The sequence below is a fragment of the Pistacia vera genome, unplaced genomic scaffold (assembly GCF_008641045.1).
Source record: "Pistacia vera cultivar Batoury unplaced genomic scaffold, PisVer_v2 Contig559, whole genome shotgun sequence".
In the NCBI taxonomy this organism is placed as follows: Eukaryota; Viridiplantae; Streptophyta; class Magnoliopsida; order Sapindales; family Anacardiaceae; genus Pistacia; species Pistacia vera.
In genome coordinates this window covers 14,621-40,772 of record NW_022196400.1, presented here as the reverse complement: position 1 = coordinate 40,772, position 26,152 = coordinate 14,621, and the positions used below count along the sequence as shown (strand labels likewise).

The 26,152-nt window shown below is 41.0% G+C and overlaps 2 protein-coding genes and 1 long non-coding RNA gene across 5 annotated transcripts; all 3 read left to right on the top strand.

Annotated features, from left to right (window-relative positions):
• Positions 1–4,420: 4,420 nt before the first annotated feature.
• LOC116108239 (putative disease resistance protein RGA3) lies at positions 4,421–6,928 on the top strand. The gene has a single exon (XM_031394498.1). It carries the CDS (start codon positions 4,421–4,423, stop codon positions 6,926–6,928), a length of 2,508 nt encoding a protein of 835 aa, XP_031250358.1.
• A 356-nt stretch (positions 6,929–7,284) lies between these two features.
• On the top strand, positions 7,285–12,555 carry LOC116108235. Of its 3 annotated transcripts, XR_004124615.1 has the most exons (15): positions 7,285–7,364; positions 7,629–7,706; positions 7,783–7,834; positions 7,985–8,094; positions 8,193–8,325; positions 8,415–8,459; positions 8,844–9,049; positions 9,261–9,359; positions 9,475–9,592; positions 9,735–10,169; positions 10,405–10,453; positions 10,577–10,903; positions 11,088–11,555; positions 11,722–11,910; positions 12,346–12,555. It is a non-coding gene; the product is annotated as an uncharacterized LOC116108235 (long non-coding RNA). The 3 variants fall into 3 exon arrangements; XR_004124613.1 differs by having other exon boundaries at positions 11,722–12,555; XR_004124614.1 differs by lacking the exon at positions 11,088–11,555 and having other exon boundaries at positions 11,722–12,555.
• A 3,417-nt stretch (positions 12,556–15,972) lies between these two features.
• On the top strand, positions 15,973–17,175 carry LOC116108238. Its single transcript, XM_031394497.1, has 3 exons — positions 15,973–16,374; positions 16,534–16,682; positions 16,806–17,175. Exons 1-3 carry the CDS (start codon positions 15,973–15,975, stop codon positions 17,173–17,175), a joined length of 921 nt encoding a protein of 306 aa, XP_031250357.1.
• The last annotated feature ends 8,977 nt before the right edge of the window (positions 17,176–26,152 follow it).

The window sequence follows — 26,152 nt, the reverse complement described above, 5'->3', positions numbered from 1 at the left end:
TGGTTCCTAACCTAAAATTAAGCAAAACAGATGGTGCAGAGAGGGTTGATGAAGGAAAATACAGAAGCTTAGTGGGAAGTTTGTTGTATTATACAGCCACCAGACCTGACCTTATGTTCACAGCAAGTTATCTCTCAAGGTTTATTAGCAACCCAAGTGAACTGCACTTCAAGGCTGCAAAACGTGTGCTGAGGTATGTAAAGGGAACCATCATGTTAGGCATCTGTTTTAGGAAGGTTGAAAGTCTGAAATTGTTGGGGTACACTGACAATGATTGGGCTGGATCCCTGGATGATGCAAGAAGCACCTCTGGTTATGTGTTTTACCTGAATAAGGGTGCAATCAGTTGGCTGTCAAGGAAGCAAGAGATTGTGGCACAGTCTACTACTGAAGCTGAATATGTCTCTACTGCAGCAGCAGTGAACTAGGTTGTGTGGCTGAGGAAAATGTTGGATGACTTGCACCAAGTGCAGGGTGGTCCTACGCTAATCCTATGTGATAACCAGTCAGCTGTGGCAATGGCAAAGAATCCTGTACTCCACGGCAGAACTAAGCATATTAAGATCAAGTATCATGCTGTTAGGGAAGCTGAACAGAGTGGGGAAGTAACCTTAGTGCACTGTAGAGGGGAAGATCAGGTTGCTGACATTATGACAAAGGCATTGTGCAAATCCAAGTTTGAAGCCTTTAGGCTAAAACTTGGTGTTTCCAACTAAAGCACCAAGGTGGGGTGTTGAAGGTTGGTGCTGTGCTGGAAGTAAGATTTGCTGAAAGTTTGAAGTTGTTTTGCTGCTATGGATGGACGTGCATGGTGCTGTTCTAGAGTTCAGTAGCTTAAGTCCTTCTGTATATTTTAGTTTTAATTTTGAATTAGTTGACTCATCTTATTTTGTAACGAAGTTGTTAGAAGTGAGTGGCTTAGCTGAGATTAAGTGAAAGTTCTGATAGTAGTTGAAACAGTAAACAACAGCATGTTATATTCAGATTTTTGTCTAATGAAAAGTAGTCCAGTTTTTATTCATTCTCTTTTTTCTTTGAACAACCGGCATTAACAAAACACTAACAACTACAGCAATCTTGTAAGTAATATTTGCTTCTTAATGTCACAATTTGTATCATATTGTTTGAATTTTACAGCAAAATGACACACTGTTACCCTCTCTTTTTTCAGGTACGGAAAGGAAGCAGGAGAATTCAACAATAAATCTTCATGGATTGGAACTCTGAGTGCAACTTGTAATTGTATTGCAGAGCATGGTCTGGGTCAAGGCTCAAAATCAATCTTGTTATCTCCAAGAATATCCTGTGATACAACCTGCACAATGGATCAAATCCATTTTTGTTTTCTCTTTTAGTAGAATTCGGACACAACTCTAATGTGTTCTGAACAGTTTCTGCATCAACAAAAAGTCAAAAAGCATTCATCGGTGCCATCATTTGATCCATCAAACAAGATGCCCTCGTCTGCATGTCATGGAAAATGCACATTCAGCTTCAAGGATAACCATGGATTAGTAGCCAAGAGCAGAATTACAACCCTTAGCTTTCTCTTGACGACAAGCTTTCATTCATGCAATGGAATTTGGAGCTTCTTGTTTTCCACACGTCAGGATGTAACTCTACGATATCGTTCACCATTTGAAGTGAGATTGTAAGTAATAGTGTATTTAAGTGATTATCAGTTAAATTTGTTGGCGATGACCTCTAAAAGCCTTAGATGCCATTTCCTTTGTATTCAATTCTCTGATGGTCAAGATAGTTTTCAATTAAGTTCAAACATTTAGTTAATGCACCATATTGTTTCGGCACACAAAGAGTTTGTGTATTATAAACGTTTTGTTTCATTTCAAATGCGCTTCCTGATTAATTACAAGACAAGAGACTTCATCCCAAGGATCCTATAAATATTTTTGTTGTTTCTTTACGGTGCACAATAGATTACACTAGAAAAGATACATAATTTTGTATCAGGTTTTAACATTCAAAAGCGCCAAAATTAGAAGAGAGCATTTTCCCTAAACCCAATTATGTAGCTTAAGGGAGCTTCTCAATTTTCCCTAAATTCTGTCTGTAAGATACTTTGAGCATATACATTAATTACCTGATATAGTTTTAATTGCAATTATTCGTTTTTGTTAATAGGAATTTCTATTCATGGCTTTAACTTTCAATATGAAAGAAAATATTTATTGTCTTAAAGTTGTATGTTGCAGTACAATTGAAGCGTATGTGATTAATTAAGCCATTAGACAGTAATGGTCAGTTCATTATTTCTTCATTTAATTTATTCATCTTTAATTTATATGATTGTGTCCCTGCTTTTAACAATATGGTATTTCTATTTTTAAGAAGGCCTACGTATTGGTTTTTGAATTCTTTACGGCCCATTAATACTCTATAGAGATTAAAGAACTCAATTAATTTCATTCCAATTGTCTCCTCTAAAACTTACATGTTTAAATTTAATCCATTCGGGGTCGATTTATGTAGACAACATTTCAAAGCAAAAGATGCTCTTTCAATCACTAGAAAATTATAGAATTATTTAAAATTGACTTAAGTCAATGCATATATATATATAATATATAACAAATAAATTATGATTTATATACACCCTCCATTCTTGAATAAGATTAATTTGGGCCCCATACATGGAAAAATTTCCTAGAATTTTACTGATTGAAAGAACATCTTTTGACCAATTTTCTTCTTCTTTTTCTAAACTAACAACACATCATAAGTGAGGGACAAAATTGTTTTGAAAGAAGATAGCCCTTGGCTTAAAGTTAATCGAGTGGGGGACAAAGTAACTTGGAATGAAAGGAAAGGAAAGGAAAGCTATGTGAATTGACATGCTTGAGAGCACTAAAATTCAAGCCATACAAGAGTACAATTGCATGTATGTATTGTTCTTATGGCCTTATTTGAGAGTTAAATCTATTGAATAATTTGAAATTTCATGTACAATTACTTGGAAATAGTTTTTTAAGTGGTTTAATTTGTATTTTTTTTTTTTAATTTATCCTTGTTGGGTTTTTTATAAAAGAAAAAATTATAAATTGTTTATGTATAATTTAAATTTTAGATACGATTAAAAAGAGAGTTTTGTAAGTTGACTAATTTAAATATTTACTTTTAACTTATAAGTTGGGAGATTTTGAGACCGACGGGCCAATGACATCCAGGTTGGGAGGGAGAGAGGACTAGCAGCTGTTGGGTATGGGGTTTGATACAAGTGGCGACAATGGGTTAGAGAGCAAGAGAGGGGCGGTGACTATGGGTGATAAAGAGGGAGATTGTGGGATATGGAGGAAGAGAGGAGCCACGATGTGGGTGAGTCATGAGTGGGTTAGGTTTAAGAGTTTTTTATTTTTTTATGAATTGTTGATAATTATATAATTTTATGATAGACTAACCCAGCCCAGCCCCCTCCCCTACATGTTAGACATAATAGATAAAATTATTAAATTATATAAATATTACAAATTGTTATATTAAAAAAAAAAAAGAAACTAAAAAATTTGAAAAACTTAAAAATAAAAAATTTGGAAAAATAGAAATATCTAAATAAAAAAAGATAAAAATATTGCAAAACTTTAGAAAGTTAAAAAAATTAAAAAAATCTAAAAAAAAAAAAACACACAATTGCTAAGTTGGCAGTTGCACAAATATTGTTTAGATTTTGGCTTTTTTTTTAGTTTTTTTTTTAAGTATTTTTAATTTTTCTAAATTCTTAAAAGTATTTTAAATTTCCTTTTATTATTTAAATATTTGTAATTTTATTTTAAGGGTTTGTATTATTTATGAATTTAAAAAAGAAAATTGTTATTTTACTTTCTCTTTAAATTTAAAAATGAGTTGATAATCAATTTGAGGGTAAAATAGTCAAGTTCAAAATATAATTAGTGTAAATAAATAACCGTGTTTGGTCAAAATTAATCAACTCTCATATTTAACAAGAATAAACTGATGGCAGGGGGTAAAAAAGAAAAATTAAAGGGGATTTAAAAAAAAAAATAAAGTTTGCGAGCTTCAGGGGTGTAATAGTATTAAAACTTAATAAATATAAAACTTTATCTTTTACCCTTTATCATGTTAAAGGTAACTATTTGACGGCAAAGAGTTGAACGTAATTACTAGTACCTGAGGGGATTTATGGTTTTCGGCAAATCTCGGAGGGTTTTAAAAAATCCCAAAATTAATGATAACAATTACGTTACTTTCACACATATTGGAAAAAAAAGAAAAAAAATTGGAAAAATACATTTCAATATTAAATGCGGTTGGTTGACTTCTGCAATGTGCAATAAATTTTAGGATAGTATATGTATGGATGGCAGCATTCACTAATTATAACACAAAAGCATACGAAACAGGTATCTCCATTTCTTCTCTTTCATATTATTGATCATATCTGAATATGGCTGAAGCAGTTGTTTCGGTTTCCTTGGAGCTGCTGGATTCAATTCTACTTCCAACTGCTGGCTTCATAGGAGAACAGGTGAGGCTAGTGGGAGACGTTGACGAAGAAGTAGACAAGCTTAAGAACAATCTTCAAGCCATTCAAGCTGTGCTACTTGATGCTAACCAAAAACAAATGAATAATAGAGCTGTGAGAGTTTGGTTGAATCGGCTCAAAGACGCATGCTATGACGTGGAAGATGTGTTGGATGAGTGGAACACTGAAATCATGAAACTCAAAATTGAGGGAGGTTATGTTCATAATGCTTTTGCTCCTAAGAAAAAGGTATGTTGCCTTTTTCCCTCTCCTTGCTTTGGCTTCAAAGAAGTTGTTTTACGTCATAATATTGCGGTTAGGATAACAGAGATAAATAAAAAGTTAGATGCTATTGCAAAAGAGAAAGGTGATTATAATCTTAATGTCATTCCAACTAATGAGAGACCTAATTATCAACGAATGCAAACTACCACTTTTATCGATGTATCTGATATATGTGGTAGAGATGTTGAGAAGAATAATTTAGTACGCAAGTTATTGTGTGGGAGTAGTGAACAACGCCTCCAAATCATCTCACTTGTAGGGATGGGAGGAATTGGAAAAACAACTCTCGCTCAATATGCGTATAATAATGGTGAAATAAAGAGCAATTTCAAATCAATAATCTGGGTGTGTGTCTCAGATCTTTTTGATGAGTTCAAGATCGCTAGAGTGATCATTGAAGGTTTAAAAGTTCCTCCTCCTAATGTAGGAGATCTACAATCTCTTCTTCAACGTATTCATGACTCTATTGCGGGTAATAAATTTCTTCTTATTTTAGATGATGTATGGAATGAAGATCACAAAAAATGGGAACCGTTCTATCATTGTTTGAAGAATGGTCTCCATGGAAGTAAAATTTTAATTACCACACGTAAAAAGTCAGTTGCACATATTATGAAGTCAATTGATATTATCAATGTTGAAGAATTGTCCTTTGATGAGAATTGGTTACTATTTAGGAGGCTAGCTCTTTCTAAAAGACCTACTCATGAGAGTGAAAAATTAGAAGAAATTGGTAGGGAAATCGTTAAGAAGTGCAAGGGGTTACCTCTTGCTACAAAAACCATCGGGAGTCTTTTGCAGTTTAAAAGGAGTAGAGATGAATGGCAACGTGTTTTGCATAGTGAGATGTGGAAATTAGAGGAGATTGAAAAGGGTCTTCTATCCCCTTTGATGTTGAGTTATAACGATTTGCCATCCTCGATAAGAAAATGTTTCTCTTATTGTGCTATCTTTCCAAAAGATCAACGTATAGGAAAAGATAAATTAATTAAATTATGGATGGCACAAGGTTATTTGGGGTTAGAAAAAGATACAAAGTTAGAGACAATAGGTGAAGAGTATTTTCACCACTTGGCAACACGATCGTTCTTCCAAGAATTTTCAAAATATGAAGATGTTATATATATTTGTAAGATGCATGATATAGTGCATGACTTTGCGCTATTTTTGAGTAATGGTGAGTGTCTTGCTATAGAAGTCAATATTGGTGATAATGATCCGTTTATAAACTCTTCTAACAAAAATGTTCGTCATTTAATGTTAAAGGTTAATAAAGGGGTTTCATTTCCCATGTCCATTTGTAGTGTCAAAAGTCTACGTAGTCTCCTCATGATTAGTGATGACAGAGAAAATGCATTGTCCGGTGATGTTTTACAAAATTTATGTAAATTGACGTGTTTAAGGTCATTGAGATTCCCGAATTATAGAGTTGAAGAGATTCCAAAAGATATAAAAAAATTGATTCATTTAAGATATCTTGATTTAAGTTCACAATATATAGTACAATTACCAGAAAGCTTGAGCGAATTATATAATTTGCACACTTTAGACATTAATGATTGTCTTGATATAGTTGAATTACCTCGAGGGATAGAGAAATTAGTAAATTTGAGGCGATTAATAAATTATGGTTGTTTGGCACTACTTTACATTCCGAAAGGGATTGAGAAATTAACTGGTCTTCAAACATCGAGCGATTTCGGTATAAGTAGTGAAGGTGATAATGACAGCAAAGCATGTAGTCTCGAAGGATTGAAATTTTTGAATAATCTTGATCAAGGGAGCCTTACAATAAGAGGGTTGGGATTTGTGAAAATTGCGAGTGATGGTAAAATTAACCAACTACTTACGAATAAGGAAAACCTCACTCGTCTGACTCTGCAGTTTTATAAGTGGAAAAAGATGGAAAGGAGAAGTTTCCAGTTGATAACTCCTGGAGGAGGGGTATCATGTGAAGATTATGAATTAGTCCTCGAAGCCTTACTACCACCTCCAAAATTAGAGTGGCTGAAGATAAAAGACTACAGAGGCAACACTTTTCCCTCCACTTGGATCACGTCATTAACCAAGCTGAAGTCTTTATTTCTTTGGCATGTTTCCAATTGTAAGAATTTGCATCCATTTGGGGAAACTGCCGTCCCTTGAAAGACTATCTATACAATTTAAGCATGTGAAAAAAGTGGATAGTGTGCTTTGGGGAATGGAAAGTGGAACCTCTTCATCATCTTCATCCTCTTATTTCTTCCCCAAATTGGAAAAACTTGAATTTTGGGATATGAACGAATGGGAAGAGTGGGACAACGACAATGCAAAGAAGGGAGAAGATAAGGAACATATTAAATTCATGCCTTGTCTTGCTACCTTGCAAATTGAGTATTGCCCCAAATTAAAGGCACTTCCAGACAGCCTTCTCCAGAGAACAGCAGTCAAAGAATTGAATATTTCTAGGAGTGATATTCTACTTGAACGATACAAAGAGGGAACAGGAGAGGACTGGCACAAGATCTCTCACATCCCTAATATCCAAATCAGTAATACATGCGGCTTCGTGCGGGGATAAACATCAACCCGCTAGCCACAGGTAATTACTTATGAATGCTCCTTGTTATTACTTCTAATCTACGAACGACATCACTTTTTTTTTTAATCAAATTATTGTTATATTATTGTCTGGACCAACACTACAAAACTTATCTTTTCAATTTCTTCTTTAATAATCTATCACTCCATCTTATTATTATTTTTAACAAATTACTTATTGTAAATGTTAAGGTTGCTGGGTACGGTTATTTCAGCTACGAAATTTACTTAAAATGCTTTAATTAATACTCAATCAATGTAACAGGGGTAGATTCATTTTAGAGGTAGAAAGTTATTAGTCTTGGATCAATGCTTACAAGACAGAGGATAGCAGTAGCACAAGGTGACCAGCTCTCTGTTTCATAATCATTTTTTTCCTTAATAGTTATCCCAGAATAACATCCTTAATTTTGTCTTAGGTGGAGAAAAGAAAGTATGCAGTTTAAGGCCAGTCAAAAGCAGTTACAAAAGGTGCATTTTTCTGTACTTCTGTTAGTCCTACCTTTGGATTGATCATGCAGCTTGATGGCTCTTTGAGGTTTGCTTATGCTTATATGGATATTAAATTACTCTTTGTTTCCTTTTTGTTCTTTTTTTTTTTTTTTTTCTTTTTTGGTGCAGAGAAGCAACTTTAACATGATGTCATTAAACATTTCTTCAAGAATCAAGGTCATACAATATACCTAATTAAAGAAGCACTGGTTTTCACTTCTCTTCCCTGCTGACTTCAGGTTGGTAAGGTCAATTTTTTATCTTTAGTTTTTTGGGATGAAATTTTCGGGAAGCTTGTCTTCATCTGTTATTTTTTCTCCATATCTCCAATTACCAGATCCGAAGGATGAGGGAAGAAAATGAAGAACTACAGTAATGTTATGACTTAATTCTTCTGTAATTGGATGCTGTCCCAAGTTAAAGACATTGTCAAGGCGCCTTTTCCGGAGGATAACACTGAAACCATGCAGGTAATAGAGTTTTTGATTTATCCATACTTCTTATCACTCCTGATTTCAGTGCTAGTAATCAGAATTTAATGCATTGTGGTCTACAACAGAGAAGAGCAGAATGTGAGCAGCAGAAGAAGAGAAGAAGATTTGCAGTAATGGCTTTCACTTTATCATCTATTTGAGTTCTGGTTTAGTTTTCTCCATAAGCTTTCTGTTTTATGTTAATCATATTTTTTCGGAGATAATATACTAGGGAAGTTTGACAGTAATCTGAAAAATAATAACCTGGATTTTCAGAACAGCCAGAAGCAGGTACAAATATTGAGCTTCTTTTTACCTTTTACCCAGGTGGTGGGTGTGGGGCGGGGCGTTAAAAAGGTTATTTAAACCAACAATGATATTTCATCCACAGAGCTCTTATCATAGCTTAGGATGAAATATATAGCATAACTTTGCATAAATTATTGATTTACTTTTTAAGTGCAATTGTTACTTTTTATACTTTTAACCCCAAAGCAAATATTTATGTGTCTCAGTTCAGTTTTTAGCACTACAACAGAGGAGAAGATGATTAGGCTTACAGAAGAAGTCCCAAATACACGAACATGGTTACAACAGTCCCAGCACTGAGAGCCTTTAGAACCTCACTTATCCATCTTCACCTTCTACAACGTGGCATGGTTTCCCATGTCACAGCAACGTAAGCAATAGCTGTCAACGAAAATGTCATCCGCAGGACCCTGTGAGTAATCAATGTTGTTGCTTACTGTAAAGATGTGAATGCAGAAAGATGACAAGCCATCCACAGAACAACAACAATGCATAAAGCTGTGAAAAATGCAATGTTGGTTCTAATTGCTTATCATCTTGAATTTCAGATTGCGCAAATCTTTTTCTTCTGTCAAGGTAACTGGTTCTAATTGCTTATCATCTTGAATTTCTGGTTTCTTCAGGATGGAAGCTGAACCAACTCCTCTCTTCATATTGGTTCCATGCTTGATGTAGGCAAGAAACCACAAGATTTGTTGATACGCTTGTGCCGAGGCCAGGTGGTGAGCATATCCGGTTTTTGTTTCTGGATATGTTTTTTTATTAGGGTGCTGTCACGGCTATCATATTTTTCTGATACTTTTCTAGATTTGGCTGACACACTTGAGCTTGATGTAGGCACAATTCCTGGCTGCTTGCAAAGTTGGAAGTCTAAGGGCAGTTTACACTGTTGCCCCTATCAACCCTTTGGAGTTTTCAAGCATCGGCAGTTGAGAATGCATTTCTATGACCCCTGGTGAGAGAGTTGCCAATTCTGTGCTTCTTTAATTTACCAGCGGCTGCTCTTAAGGCTTTCTTAAACTCCTTGCTTTCATCATCATTTCTAGCATCACTTCTGCAAAGTGCAATGTGGAGTAACCATTTTCATTGTATTGCAGAGTAAGGTATTGGTGAACCCTCAAGAACAATCTTGTTATCTCCAAGTATCCTCTGCTACAAGCACAGTGCAATGTATTTCTGTGTTACCTATGTGCCCCGTTGATGTGGCAACATGCAGAGCAGTTAAATCATCCTCATCTTCTTAAAATTCCTTTAGCCAGGTTGCTTCATCATGAGCTTCACCACATCAAGATACCCTTTCTCTGCAAGCTACGAAAATGCACTTCCGTTATCATGGTTAAGCTTAGTAGCTGTCCACGGATTAGTCTCCTAGAGCAGCATTCCACTTCGGCTTTCCCTTAACAATAAGCTTCATGCAATGGAATCTCAAGCTTCTTGTTCACAGTTGCAACCATTTCAGGATGCAGCTCAATGATATCCTTTACCAATTGGTTGTGCCTGAACCTGGACGACAACTTCAACACCGTGTTCAGGTGATAATCAGTTCTTTGTTGCCTTGAACTAAATTCACAAAAGCAGTTATATCATGGTTACAAACTGCCTCAAGAAGCCTTGAGTTTATTTCCTTTTTCTTAATTGCCTCTGCTTTCTAATGCTTCTAAACAAATTGGTTAGTTATACTTGTTTACCTCTCTCTATTCTTTTCCATTTACTTTTAATACTATTGGCCAATCAAGCAAACTTCACAGCGTCTCTTGTAATTAACAGAAACCGCATCTGATAAAGCAAATGCCCGATTGATGTCTTGTTCAACTTGGTGAGCTGACATGAGATCCATATTTCTATTTCATACTACATGTTATTGATAATAGGCATTGTACTATTCATTTTTTTCCATGTACAGACAATGTGTCTAAAACAAACTTGCGTTTAATGAAAGGAAACTGAAAGATTTGCTGATAAGCTTGTGTGGAGGCTCTTGATCCTATTTGCTTCGGCTTCAAGGAAGTTGTTTTACGTAATGACATTGTGGTTAAATGTTATTGACAAAGAAAAAGGTGATTATACAGTTAGTGGCATACAGCCAAACAACCTTCGCCAGGAGACAACACTCAAGGAATTAGAGATAACTGAATCTCCTATTCAAGAAGAACGATACAATAAGGAAATTGGACTGGCCTGGCCCAAAATCTCTCACATCCCTAACATCCAAATTGATTTTATATGTCGAAATCTGCAGCAATAACCATCAACGCACAAGCCACAGGTAGTACTTATGTATGCTCTTTGTTATTATTTCTAATCTCTAAGAACTACGTAACATTTTTAATCTAATTATTAATTATATGTAAGTTTGCTGATAATGCCACAAAGTTTGAAAATGTATCTGATATGTTGGCACCTGAAATAAGAAACCATGTCATTTTTAATGCTTTAATTATTAATTACAGGGGTATATTCATTTCAGAGGCGGCACAGATTTGTTATTCCAACTGTCTTGACTGTTTTGTTGCTCACAAGCGAGAGGATAGCACAATGTAAAAATAGATTCAGACTAGTCAAAAGCTGTTTAAAAAAAAAGAGAATATTTTCCATAATTTGGGTATTCCTTATGAGGGATCAATCGTGTAGGTAGCTTCTTCATTTGCTCGAAAAAATCCTTTGATTACTCATTGAGGTGTGTTAATGCTTATATGGATATTAAAATACTTTTTGTTCCTTATTAAGGAAACTTGGTGTACATAAAGGAAACTTGGTGTACATATTTTTTTTTTGGTGCATGTGAAGGATCAAGGAAATACAATATACCAGCTGAAATAATTGCTCATTCTACACGTGTCTCACCTGTCTGAGTTCTCCACATTACGGAATGAGAAGGATGGGAAGCAAAAGAAGAATTACAATCATGTTACTACAAGGTAAGTTCATTTCTTTGGGCGTCTTCTCCAAAGGACAACACTGGAACCATGCAACGAACATATTGGACCATGGCATTTTATATAGTCTTTGATATTTTATCCATACTTTTTACCATTCCAAATTTTAATGCTATTAATCATGCATTCATGCTTTGTGGTCTACAAGAGATAAACAGAAGAGTTTGAGCAGCTGAAGAAGAGAGGAACCACCTGCAAAGTCCTCTCTCCATCCGCAAGCAAAGTCCTGCCGAGCCTCCTTGGAAAGGTCACGGAGAGTTTAAGGAAGGCAATGGTGCAAATTCCAAGCACTCGGAAAGGAGCTTTCATTGAGAAGTTATTCAATCAAAATATTGGAGTGAGTTGATCTTTCTGTCTTCGTAATTTGGAGAGGGTTACTTATTCAAACCAAGTAACTAAGTTTAGCATTTTGCTCTGGCTTTATTTCGATTCACTTAAACTTTTTCAATAGTGGTTAAATCACTGCTGTAGCTAAATTCTAGGCAATATTGAAGAACTGAAGAATCTAATTCTGAAAGGTTTTTCCTCGTAAATATTGGCATAGCAGTTAGCAGAACTATTTAATTTGTTTGACACACGATTTTCGGCCTTCTCCAAATGAAAAGAAAAGAAAGACTTGACATTAATCTTTGTGGATTTAAAATCTTTCAATATGCATGATATCCTAATGAGGTGGAACTGTCAACATCTGAGATGGTGGATTCTGAATAGATTGCTCCTGCAGCATTAGTTCTGTCATGTTGTGACTGAGCTTTACCTTGAATGGTTGCAGTTGCTCTCCTCCTCTTACCTTTCTCTTTCCTCCACTTCAACTTCCTCAACCAATGTCTTGTCAGCACAAGTCCAGATACACGAACACGGTTCCTGCAGTCCCGACACTGATAGCCAGTAGAACCTCAAACATCCATCCTGATTCTATACAATGCGGCATGGTCACTCATGTTGCAGCAATGTAAGCAATAGCCATGAATGACACAGCCACCACTTGACCGAGGTAATGAACTCTCTACCCAAATTCGTGTTTGCAAAAAATACAGACTTCACAAAGAAAAAAATCCCTACCTACCTGGGAAATTTTATTCCCATATTTATATTTACCAATAAAACTATATAAACAAGTGATGCTATAGCAAACATAGATAAACCAAATATTCCTTCAATCCACGACACCAGATCACAGAGAATTAATTTGAGAATGTGATTAATATTCTGCTTTACTACTTAATTATGTCCAGAATATTAAAATCCTCGGAGCTGTTGTAAATGTAAATTTTCTTACATAACCAGCAAGTCACGTTGCTGAATCTTATTTCATTTGTTCAACCAGGATTAACTGTGTCATGTATAATTGTCAATTGATTAATTTGTAAGTAAGCCACCGATTAAATCTTGAATCTGTTCCCATCTTTATTTTATCTATAAACATCACTTGTCAGTTAACAGACTATGCACCATAATTTTCTTGTTGCTACTGTCCCACTGCCGAGAATTTGCATTTCCTATGTAAATAAAATCCAAAAGAAAGAATTCCGACTGTCGATATCTGAAACGTGTTGATATTTGTAAACATTATGAATGTTTTTTCTACTGTCTTTACGTAACATTCCATAGTAGAAACAGAAACCATTTTGAAGCTAAGCAATTTATCTGGTGATGAAGGATCCAAAAGATATTGCATACTTCTTTGAAACGTGTTGGCATTTGTTAACATTATGAATATTTTTCTACTCTCTTTACGTAACATGCATAGTAGAAACAGAAACCATTATTTAGAGGTTGAGAAAGCTCCATGCATGAAGGGGGCCTGCTTGGAATATTAATAGCTGGGAATCATATATAATTAGTCTAGCCTAATTAAAACCAAACAATGCCATTATGTAATACCTGATCATTCTCCAAACTAGGGTTATAACTTATATATGAAGAAAATATAGTTTAACTTAAATTATAGATTTATCTTGGGGCTTCGTGTAAACATTACTTTTCACCTATATATATTTTTTTAACATTAAATTTTTTGGAGTTAATTCGTGGGAATAAGTTCTTTCGAGAGAAGAGACGGGCTTAATTTCTTGACTTGAACATATAAGCCCGTCTCTTCTCTCGAAAGAACATATTCCCACAAATCAATTACTCCAAAAATTTGAAGGTTAAAAAATATATGGCTGCATAGTTCATAGAAAGGAGTAATATTGTTGATGCTGGATTTTTGCACCAACTAATTGTTACGTGCGTGGCGTTGATTGATCAAAAAACACACGTGAAAATGAATATAAAAAGCGAAATAAATGCTATGAGGGTTCTTAAAGTGGTTCGGATGCTAAGGTAGCAAGTCCTACGTCCACTGATTTGTATTGATATTGATAGTGTGGGTCAGGTCGCGACAGCGGACTGACTTACAAAAAGTTGGGAAATAGATACAAAAGCGTGAGAGAGGGAGTTTTTGTGTAAAAATGGTCGAATCCCTTTAATGAGGGGTCTTCCTCTTCTTATACCCAGTTGAATGTGCATAATCATCACCAAATCCTTGGGTTGGTGTGATTGTCAGAACCTAATCTGATTTTACGTCCCATTACCCATTTTCCAAGCCGATTTCACGCGATCTGGAGCAGGCTAGCGGACACGTGGGAGCACTAGGGCACTTGGCAGGCCTAACGTGCGCTTACCGTTCTGACGGGAGCAGGCCACGTTTCGTCACGCAACTCCACGTCAGCCTTTGATTTCTTAGTCATAACAGAAGCCCCCTAGTTTGTAAGGTTTGAGGGTCGAACCTTGGAAACTAAGTCATGCCGCGGTTGGAGGTTTTGGTTGTTCCGACCTGAATAGAAGAAGCTCGGGACATGACCTTCGGCGAACACGACCTCGCACAGTTCTTGCCCAAGCGACCTGAGAATCGTCATTTTAACGACCTGGATTCGTTGGGCGCTCCTTTACGTGCCTTGGAGAGATTCAATGAACCTGTATCCACGCTGTCAGGCGCTTTGCATGTGCCGCAGTGTCTGCCAGGAACATTAAATGCGCTGTGCTGACTCGGCGTCGTTTCGATAGCTCTGACTGCACAACGCACTTGAAACGATGACTCCTATCAAGGCATTTAATGCGACGTGGGGCGCATTAAATGCGGGGAGAGAGAGAGACTGTCGTTTCGGTTCCGAGAAGTGGTAACCGTCGATTCACAATCCGTATAAAAACTCACATTTTTCATATGAGGTCACGAAAACTCCTTTCGCTTCGAGTGACTAACCTTTGCAAACCAGAAATCATTCTTTTCCGATCGGCGCTTCTCAAGCAACTGAAACGAGTTCCGGCCTCGGTTATGCATCTCAGAGGGTAAGATTCTCTTCTTCTTCTCTTTTTTTTTTTTTTTTTTTTTTTTGTTTGGTTGGTGGGCAACGGCGTAGGGTCTCTCGGTGTTCTACCAGAGATGTGCCATTGTTGCCGGACTCGAGCCGTAAGTGGCGGCTCAAGTTACTATTAGGGTTTTAAGAATTTGTCCCCTGCCGCCGCACGGGATAAAACACGAAGGCCTAAATGACCGTGTCTGTCGATGTTGCAGGCTCGAATGGATCCGTCAACGTCCAGACCCGAGGAAGCGGCTAGCTCATCCTCGCGGGACGTTCCCGAGGACGCATCCCTTGATGTCTTCTCGGTTCTCACCCTAGAGGAATTTGATAGGATAAAAAAGCAGTTTGACGTCCGCGAGGAGGTGTTCCTCGACCATACCAGGTCGTCACGGCGCCCTGCCGATGGCCTTGCCGCGATCTCCGAAGAGATCTTCAAGGGTGGAGGGAGGATTCCCCTCCATCCTTTCATCAGGTCAGTCTTGGATCATTTCGGGATAGCACCGATGCAATTCACGCCAAACGCGTATGTCATCTCCGTCGTGATGTACATCGCGTGCTGCGAAAGCGGCTTGGGTGAGCCAATGGTCGGCGTCGCCTATTACCTCAAAAAGAGTAGGGACAAGGATTCATACTACCTGTCCCGGCGACCTACCATCGCCGAGGGGATAAATAACTATCCCAACAAAGAGGGGGCCTACGAGACGAAATTCTTCTTTTTCTGCTATGACGGCCACTGCCGCTTTCAGACACCAAGTAGGTTATTCCTCGTGAGGCATATTATCTGTTCGCATGCCCTATAATAACGACCTGTTTTCTTTTGCAGTTAACAGAACGACCAGCCAGAACTTACTTGCCGATCCAAACAGGCCCGTATCTTTTGGAGTATTGGATGAGGAGAGTCGGGATGCGAGGAAGCTTGTGACAACCGCGAACTTGTGGAAGTATGGTTTTTTCAGCAACAAAGCGTCTTTAGAACCCTTGGAAGGTAAGTTACGTTGATTCCTGTCCTGGTCGCGAAGTAATTTTGTTTACTAACAAACTTAAATGCAGAAACCATGCCCCCGAAGGAGTCTGAGCAGCCCCACCGAGCTCCTTTCGTCTTCCCTCGATCGAGGAGGGAGAGAGCGGCAGAAGCTGCTCGTCCCATTCCTGCACAACCGGTGCGAACTGCTGCACCTTCGCAGCCCCCTGCGCATGAAGCGACCAGGGCAGAACAGGTCGCTCAGGCACCACCAGCACGCCCAAGGCATAAGGCCCCTACCCAAAGGTCCAAGAAGAGGAAACAGGTCCAGGCCGAAGAGTCTAAAACCGAATCCGAGGAGGAGCCCTTGAGGTCGCGGAGGGACTTAAGGAGGTCGGGCAAGGAGCCTGCAGGTGAGGCGATCACCTCCGACAAGGCGAAGGACATACCAGTGCTGGACTTGCTGGGGAGCCTGTCTGAGTACCTGCAGCCGATAGTCTATTCTCTGCTTGAGTGTTGACTATCGGAGTCTTACGATGAGTTCGTCGACACGGGCGACGACCTGATGACCACTTCGTTCCAGCATATGAGCAAGGTAAACGAGCTGTTCTTAAAATATTGTTCGGGTTCATTTCTAACCGTTTCCTGCTCGCAGGCTCTACTTGCGATGAGGATGTCCATGGAGAAGACTCGGCTGGGAGCCGCGAAGGGGTCCAGTGACCTACAGGAGGAGGTCGCGAAGCTCAAGAAAAGCCTGGAGTTCGCCAAAGCTGAAAGGACAGAAGCGTTCGATGTGGCAAACAGGTATCTGAGCCAAAAGGATGTTGCTTTATGAACGGTGGACTTCCAAAAAGCGGAGCTTGAGCGACGTGCGAAGGACGTGAAGGAACTCCAAAGGACAACCGTCAGGCTCTCCAAAGTGGTCAGGGAGAAGGACCAGGAGATCCAAGCGACCTCCGTATGGGCCCAGCGGCTTGAACAAGAAAAGGAGGCCTCCGAACAAGAGAAACGAGCTTTTGAGGCTGAACTCCAGGAGAGTCGCGAAAGGATCGCCTCACTGACTGAAGAGATGCGAAATCAGTCAGAGGAGCTGGAGGAGAAGGCCGCCGACTGGGCAATCGGGTGCATTTATTCCCTCCGGTTGAGGAACCCAGATATGGACATTTCTGACCTCCCAGAGGGGTGGCAAGCGACCTTGCGGATCATGGCCGAGGAGGACGATCAGGCAGCCGCGGCCGCCCAACGACCCGACCAGGCAGGGGGTTCTGGTTCGAAGGATCCCCCCGACCAGCCGTAATGTAATGAGTCGACCCCATCGTAATTGGGTCTAACTTTTGTTTGTACATAAATGAAGACACTTTCTTTACAATTATAGTTCGCTCTTTTTTTTTTTATACATAAGTTCAATTTACAATTCAATTTGAATAAGCAATATTACATGCGAATTTTTACACGTGAACAGAACACATGCGAACTGTCTCCAGCGAACAGAATTAAGCTTTACATTAGAAATCAAATTAACATAAACTGATTGAGAGCTGAGTTCGGGATTACTGATAGTATGGCCGGAGGTGCTCGACGTTCCAAGCTCGGGGTACTTTGGAACCGTTTAGCCTTTTGAGATGGTAAGTCCCCGGCCTGATCACCTTGTCGACCCGGTACGGCCCTTTCCAGTTGGGTCCCAATACCCCCGCACTCGGTTCTCTAGTCCCGAGGAGAACTTCCTTTAGCACAAGGTCCCCGACCTGGAAGTCTCTTCGCTTGACCTTTGAATCAAAAAATTTCTTTACTCACTTCTGATAGGCTGTTATTCTTAGTGAAGCCTTGCTGCGATGCTCTTCAACGAGATCCAAACTTGCCCTTATAAGTGCTTCGTTTTCAACCTCGTCGTACAAGTCCCTCCGAAGAGAACCAGTTCCCATTTCTACAGGGATCATCGCTTCGCAGCCATAGGCTAGCGAAAAAGGGGTCTCTGAGGTGGAGGTTCTTGGAGTTGTCCTGTACGCCCATAAGACTTCGAGGAGGTCGTCAGCCCAATTCCCCTTGGCTGCCCCGAGTTTGGCTTTTAGAGTGTGCTTGATGGTCTTGTTGACTGCTTCAACTTGGCCATTCGCTTGTGATCTGGCGACTGAGACAAATTTTTTATGGATGCCCAGCTCGTCGCAGAACTGCTTGAACTCCTCGTTATCGAATTGCTTTCCATTATCCGAGATGAGGGTGTGAGGAATTCCGTAGCGGCACACTATGTTCTTGAAAATGAAGTCTTTCAGCTTTCTGGTCGTGATCGCGGCTAACGGTTCGGCTTCCACCCATTTCATGAAATAATCTACCGCGACCACGGCATACTTGACCCCTCCCTTTCCGACTGGCATGGGGCCAATAAGATCGATCCCCCACATGGAAAACGGCCAGGGGCTAGACATAGTTATCAGCTCGTGAGAGGGGGCTCGCGGAATGTTCGCGAACCGCTGGCATTTATCACATTTCTTGACAAAGTTGTGCGCATCTTCTTGAATCCGGGGCCAATAATACCCCTGACGAACAACCTTGTTCGCAAGAGATCGAGCAGCTGTGTGGTTGCCACAGATCCCTTCATGGATTTCCCTCATGATGTAGTCTGCTTCTTTGCTGGTCACACATCGGAGGAGAGGGGCACTGAATCCTCTCCTGTACAGCTAGTCCCCGATAAGTGTGAAACGAGCAGATCTTACTCGCAGGACCCTTGCCTCGACCTTGTCGCTTGGCAAGGTCCCATCCTTGAGGTACTGGATAATGGGAGTCATCCAGGAATCCGGTCGAGCCACATTTACGGCCTTTTCGGTCGAGCTGATAGTTGGAGCACCGACGAAATAAACAAGAATGTCATTTGGAGCCTCTGAATCCAATGAGGAGGCTATCTTTGCCAAGGCGTCCGCTATAGAATTGCTTTCCCTAGGGATCTGAGCGATTTCAAAGTGCTTAAACGACCCTAGAGCGGTCTTAGCCTTTTTCAGGTAGCGGACCATGTTCTCTTCCTTGGCTTGGTACTCCCCTAGAATATGGTTGACGACCAGCATAGAGTCGCTATAAATGCTGATCGCGATTGCACCCATTTCTTTGGCAAGTCGCAACCCGGCGAGTAGGGCCTCGAACTCGGCCTCATTGTTGGTTGCCTTAAACCCGAACCGGAGAATACCATGAATTCGAGCCCCCTCGGGACTCACAAGGAGAAGACCCGCACCAGCTCTTTTCCTGTTTGATGACCCGTCGACGTAGAGGTTCCAAGTCGACAGGTTCTGAATACTTTCTTGCACGGCTTCACTAGGTTGTTGCTCGCTCGGGAGATAGGAAAATTCTGAGATGAAGTCGGCAACAGCCTGCCCTTTAATGGTCAACCTAGGCTTGTACTTTAGGTCGAACTGGCTCAATTCCATGGCCCATTTGAGCAGTTTACCCGAGGCTTCTGGTTTCTGAAGGACCTGCCTGAGGGGGTAATTAATAATTACATTGATTGTATGGGCATGGAAGTAAGGTCGCAGCTTTCTGGAAGTGACCAGCAGAGCAAAAGTTAGTCGCTCCATTTCCGGATACCGCATCTCGGCATCCGATAGACGATTACTTGCATAATATACTGGCCACTGAGCCTTTTCCTCTTCCCGTATTAAAGCTGCACTGACCGCGAACTGAGACACGGACAGGTAGATGAGCAGGATTTCCTGTGGAAGAGGCTTAGAGAGGAGAGGTGGCTTCCCAAGGTGTTCTTTTATACTCTGAAATGCCTGCTCGCATTCGGGAGTCCATTTGAATTTCTTATTGGCCTTCAGAACATTGAAGAATGGTAAACAGCAGTCTGTTAGCCTTGATATGAAGCGACTAAGTGCCGCTATTCGCCCATTCAGACTCATGACCTGCTTCTTGCTGGTCGGACTCTCCATATCGAGCAGGGCTTGGATCTTCTCGGGGTTTACTTCTATGCCCCGCTGATTGACCATATATCCCAGGAACTTTCCTGATGATACCCCGAATGAACATTTGAGAGGGTTCAGCTTCATTCTGTAGAGTCGGAGTATGTCAAACATCTCTGCGAGATGCGTAATATGTTCTGAGGCGACTTGGGATTTGACCAGCATGTCGTCCACATAGACCTCCATTGTCCTCCTGATCTGGTCGGAGAACATTCGATTGATCAACCTCTGATAGGTCGCGCCCGCATTCATGAGGCCGAAGGGCATGACTTTGTAACAGTATAGCCCCCGATCCGTAATGAAGGTCGTATGCTCCTCATCTGGTCCATACATCGAGATTTGATTGTATCCCGAGTAAGTATCCATGAAACTTAACAGCTCGTGCCCCGAGCTGGCATCAACGAGCTGGTCGATTCTTGGCAGGGGGAAGCTGTCTTTCGAGCAAGCTTTGTTGAGGTCGCTGAAGTCTACACAGGTCTGCCACTTGCCATTTGGTTTCTTTACCAGGACCGGGTTGGCAACCCAGGTCGGGTAGAGAGCCTCACGAATGGATCCATTTCGGAGAAGGTTCTCCACTTCTGATTTTAGTGCGACGTACCACTCCGGATCCATCGCCCTTCTTTTCTGGCGAACTGGCTTAGCTTCGCTGTTGACATTCAATGAATGGCAAATAACGTCTTGGCTGATCCCGACCATATCTGCGTGTGACCAGGCAAACACGTCAATTTTCTCCTTTAAGAAGCTTACCAGCTCGGAAGCGAGCTGTGGGTTGAGACAGCTCCTAATCCGTAACACTCGGCTCGGCTCTTTTGGATCAACAGAAACCTCGGACAGATCCTCAATCAGGCCGCTGGGGGGGATTTCTTGGATTCGCGGATCTATATTATCTTCCGCTGGACCAGGCTGTGGCTCGACCCGGCTGATCACCATAGCCTGGCGGGGCACACATCGCGAAATGCCTTTTCCCTTATCCGCCATCTGGACCGCTTTTACATAGCATTCGCGAGATGCGCTTTGCGATCCGCTTACTTCACCTATCCCCGTTGGAGTGGAGAACTTCATCTTGAGATGATAAATGGAAGTGACTGCCCTGAAGGTTCTCAGCAGAGGTCGCCCCAAGATTCCATTAAAGGCCGACGGGCAGTCCACAACCAAAAATTCAGTAACCCTAGTCACCTCGTCGTAGTCGCAGAGCATGACTGGAAGCTGGATCATACCTTTGGGGATCAGGTGATCCCCTGTAAAACCGTACAGAGGCATCGAGGCTGGCTTCAGGTCGGCCTCGACTAGGTTCATTCTATCGAAAGCGGACTTGAACAGGATGTTCACAGCGCTTCCGTTGTCTACAAGCATTCTGCAGACATTATGGCACCCTATCAGGGGCGTGATCACCAGAGCATCCTCATGAGGATGGTGCAAGCGAGCTGCCTCCTTCTCGCACAAGGTGATCGGTTCCTCCTTTCTGGCTTTTTGAGGTCGCTGCGAAGTGTTCATTACCCTGATCGGGTCGTGATGCGCTTCGTGAGAATACCTTCCCTGCGCTCCTCGCGTGTTTCCCGCGAGGTGCGGACCTCCGAAAATTATGTTAACACTATCGTACCCGCTGCGATCACGGCGCTTTTTCTTTTGCTCCCCTTGGTTTCCTTTTGGGGAGTCATCAATGTACTCCTTGAAGTGCCCCTTCTTGATGAGCTCTTCGATAGCCTGCTTTAGAGCTCGGCATTCATCAGTGTGATGCCCGTTATCCCGGTGGTAACGGCAGTATTTTTTGCTGTTTCTGGCCGTAGTAGGAGTTTTCATTGGTTCGGGCTCACCGAGCAAGCTGGCCTCCTCGGATTTGTCGAGGATTACAGATATGGACACGTTCAGCGGAGTGTATTGAGTCCTGTCGCGGTCGCGACGAGGAACAGGAGCATAGGACTTTTTCTGCTCGTAGCGGGGTTTCTTCCCTTTTCGCTGATCGTCAATGTCTCCTTTGTGATCAGCTCTCCTATTATCTCCCCGACCAGACATGCTGCTGGAAGTGCCATGATCGCGATGGCGGAGTGCCGCCAATGAGTTCTCTATTCGGAGATACTTTTCTGCCATGTTGTAGAATCTGGTGAGGGAAATATCATCCTCAGTCTACAGTTCTTTCCACAGGTCGGTTTGCGGGCGAACTCTAGCTATTATAAGTGTTCGGATAGACTCTTCTGGAGCGTGGGCCACCTTGTTGAGTTCCCTGTGGAAACGATCAATGTAAGATTGCAAGGATTCGTCTCTTTCTTGCCTTCTATTGCTGAGGTAGCTCAAAGGCATCGAAAACTTTCGATTGGCTTGGAAATGCCGCAGGAACGTCGTGCTCATCTGAGGCCACGAACTGATTGATCCCGCCGGGAGCAACCTTAACCACCGCTTGGCGTGGGAAGTCAGCGTTACGGCCAAACAACGGCATTTTGCAAGGTCCGAAACCTGGTGGAGCTCCATCAGGTCGTTGAACTCATATAAGTGATCCTGCGGATCATAGTTCCCATCAAACGGCCGCATATCTGGCATTCTGAACCCTGGTGGAAGTAGAGCAGCTAGCACTTCGGGAGAAAAAGGGGATGAAGAGGAGACCTGCGACTGTTCGTTTTGCTGCTCCCTTAACCTGTCCAGAGCTCGCTGCAGCTCCTCAATTTGTGGTAACGGAGCCAATTGGGGATTGCTTTCACCCATGCGGGTCCGACGTTCTCGATTACGGTTCAGGAAGGTCCGGAGGTTGGATTCCTCCTCGCCTCGGTCGACATTTCCGGCCGCACTCGACACACGCTGGCTAGAAGCGTGCGAAGGTGATGGATCGTGCGAGGCATTTTCACGACCCTCGCGGTGGTACGAGCCGCCCCGCGAGGTGTGGGGGCCACCCGCACGATAACGATCGGGATCGGTTTACTGGCGGTGATAAGAATCATCGCGCGCGGCATTTTTGCTTGGGTTTGCCTGCGACGTGGCATGGGACTGCTCGGGATTCACTTTCTCACCGTGTCTCAGCTTTGCCGATACCCTGCTCGGGGCACCTTTTGTGCTCGTTGGTCCCTGGGGGCCCGTAGGCTGACCTTTTGCCACTTGCTTGCCCTTACGTCTACGCGCTGCAGTGCTCGAGGCACAGGCTATTGCCCTTTGCCGCGCTTTCGCGTGACCTGCAGGCGTCTTTGGCGGTTGCACCGCCCTGGCTGTGGTAGATGACATGCCTTGGTCCAAACGGTCCAACCTTTGGTTGACCGTCTGGAGAGTATTGTCGAACCTCTCCAAGTAGTTTCTGATGACAGGGTCAAGTTGTGAAGCTGCCGGGATTTCCCCCGCAGCATTTTGCAAAACTGGAACTTCTTCAGTATGCTGATTAACTTGCTCTGGCTCAGATTGGCGGGCCATTTGCTGTTGTAGGACCAGTAGGTCAAAGATTCTTCTGATGAAGGGTTGATGCTAAATCAGGCCCTCCTTCTAGCGCCAAACTGTTGATGTTGGATTTTGGCACCAACTAATTACCACGTGCGTAGCGTTGATTGGTCAAAAAGGACACGTGAAAATGAATATAAAAAGCGAAATAAATGCTATGAGAGTTTTTAAAGTGGTTCGGATGCTAAGGTAGCAAATCCTACATCCACTGATTTGTATTGATATTGATAATGTGGGTCAGGTCGCGACAGCGAACTGACTTACAAAAGGTTGGGAAATAAATACAAAAGCGTGAGAGAGAGTTCTTTTTAAAATTGTCGAATCCCCTTAATGAAGGGGTCTTCCTCTTCTTATACCCAGTTGAATGTGCATAATCATCACTAAATCCTTGGTTTGTGGGATTGTCAGAACCTAATCTGATTTTACGTCCCATTACCCATTTTCCAAGCCGATTTCACGCGATCTGGAGCAGGCTAGCGGACACGTGGGAGCACCAGGCGCTTGGCAGGCCTGACGTGCGCTTACCGTTCTGACGGGAGCAGGCCACTTTTTCGTCACGCAACTCCACGTCAGCCTTTGATTCTTTGTCATAACAAATTCATTAGTAATTTTATGCTGCTTGATCACCTAGCTGGATCCCTCATTACAAAGAATTAATTAAACAAATGAAAAATGGAATTAACGATTATTTTTTAATGATCATAGAAAGTATAATATTTGAACGTGAAGGACAAGGTGGGTGGCAAATCAATTATAATTTCAATTTTGTAGGATCAGATTATGAACAAGGGAAACTTCGTTAAAGTGATTGATTTGATCATGTTTATCATCACCATTGACAATTGTGGATCATCAATTCTACTTTATTAATTGTAAAATGGAAACACGAACATCTTTACTGAATTACTGTCACTATTTCAGTGCAGAGTATGAATGGAGGACAATCGATTTCATATATATATATATTTAATAAGAGTGAACGACATATTCCCACCCAAGGGTTGACGAAATCCTAAGTTGGTATCCCAAGTTCCATTTATTCAAGATTTCTACCCTTAAAATAACACTATTAACATTTTTTAGGGTAATAATGATGTAATTACCATAATACCCTTGGTCATAAATTAATAAATTATGTTTTAACTTCTAAATTACTAAAATTATAAAGTAACCATCTTATTTTGAAATTACTTCAATTACACCCTTAGTGACTCCGCACTATCTCGATTTTCATCGGATCTAGGTATTTCCGATGGTAGCGAAACCCCTGGTCACCTCCATCACCTTCCCCATCGTCCGTCGTCCAAAATCCCTCTGGTTCCCAACTCATTAGGCCCTCCATTCGCTGGTGCTGTCAGGCTTAGGTTTTCATCGTTCTTCACTGGATTCCGGTTGATTCTGGCAACGAAAATCTAATTTGACGTAACCACTACAACCAGCGTCTCCCAATCTACAAAACCCTTATGTCCCAGCAGGCGTTTAGTGGTCATTCATCGGTGGAGATTGACAAAAACCAGTCGCATGTGGTGGTTGTCATGGCTGTCGATCAGCGGCTGGTGAGGGGCTATCAAGGGTAAGGTTTTGTAGAGGGGAGGATGATGGTTCGAATGGTGGTGACAAAGGTGATTTTGGGTGGAAGAATCGCCAGAAAATGGCGAAAAACATTGGCGATGATGTTGCTAACGTATGCCGGAGCTTTGCTAGGGGCGGCGATCTGCTAATGTGTGCCTCCTCTATGAAATGACCAATTTACCCCTGAGTCGTTATATCTAACCGTTTCCTGTTACTTTAAGGGTGAGAATCTAGAATAAATAGAACTTGCGGTACCCACTCAGGATTTCATAAAACCTTGGGTGGGAATATGTCGTTTACTCATTTAATAAAAATAAACTAATACTGTTCTTCAATAATTCAAATCCCGGAGACAGGCACCTATTTTTTCGGGGACAACACCTCCACTATTTTGTCCCCACCTTTTAATATTGAATGTCACATTTAAAATGCAGAATTATAAATTATTATAAACATAACTAGTGCTCAATATTACAAAACGTCACATTATTTCAATCATATTAGGAAGATATGGTGTATATATATATCCTTAAACTGTAGCAATTTCTTACATGATTAATATTTCCTATAATTATTAGAAATAAAATAACAGAATTAAGAGAAAATTTCTACATTCTAGATTGTAGATAGATCGATAATGATGAGGTTAGGAGTTTTGGTAAAGTCTATGTCCAATTAATTATTTATTACATACTAATACCAATATACAATAACAATAGTCGTAATCAAGACTTTTTCTCCATTTTTGATTCAAAATCTCTCTTCTTTCTCTCTTAACTAAAATTATTTTATGTGTTATTGAATCAAAACGAAACGTAAGTGGTGATAATATATATAATGGCGAAGAAATTCTTAATTTGTTCCCAGTTGACAATGGTCAAGATTGTGTTCCCTTGAGAATTTCCATTTGTAAAATATGGTCAAAGTCAAAAACTTTGTCACTTTTCAATTAATCTACTTAGTTAAAACTCCTGGCTTTCATTCTCTCATTAATGTCAAAACAACAAGAAACATAATCTTTTTTTTTTTTTTTTTTTTAATAAAGTGGTCAAAATGAAGCAACTTCCAGTTTAATAATCATATAAATCCATTGCATTGCAACTACTTAATAACATCAAATTATAGATATGTAAAGCTAAAGAACAGAGTCAATTTGACCAGGGTCTTCTTCCTGCTTATTTTACTAATTAGTCCATGAATTTATTATTTGTAAAAAATCTCTATATATATATATTAGTTGAGGACAAAGACAAATGCATTAATTTACCCACCTCTGGGTAGCCCACTGGCAGGCCCGGTTCAAGGGTAGGCAGGTGATGCACCTGCCTACGCCCCCCTAAAAAT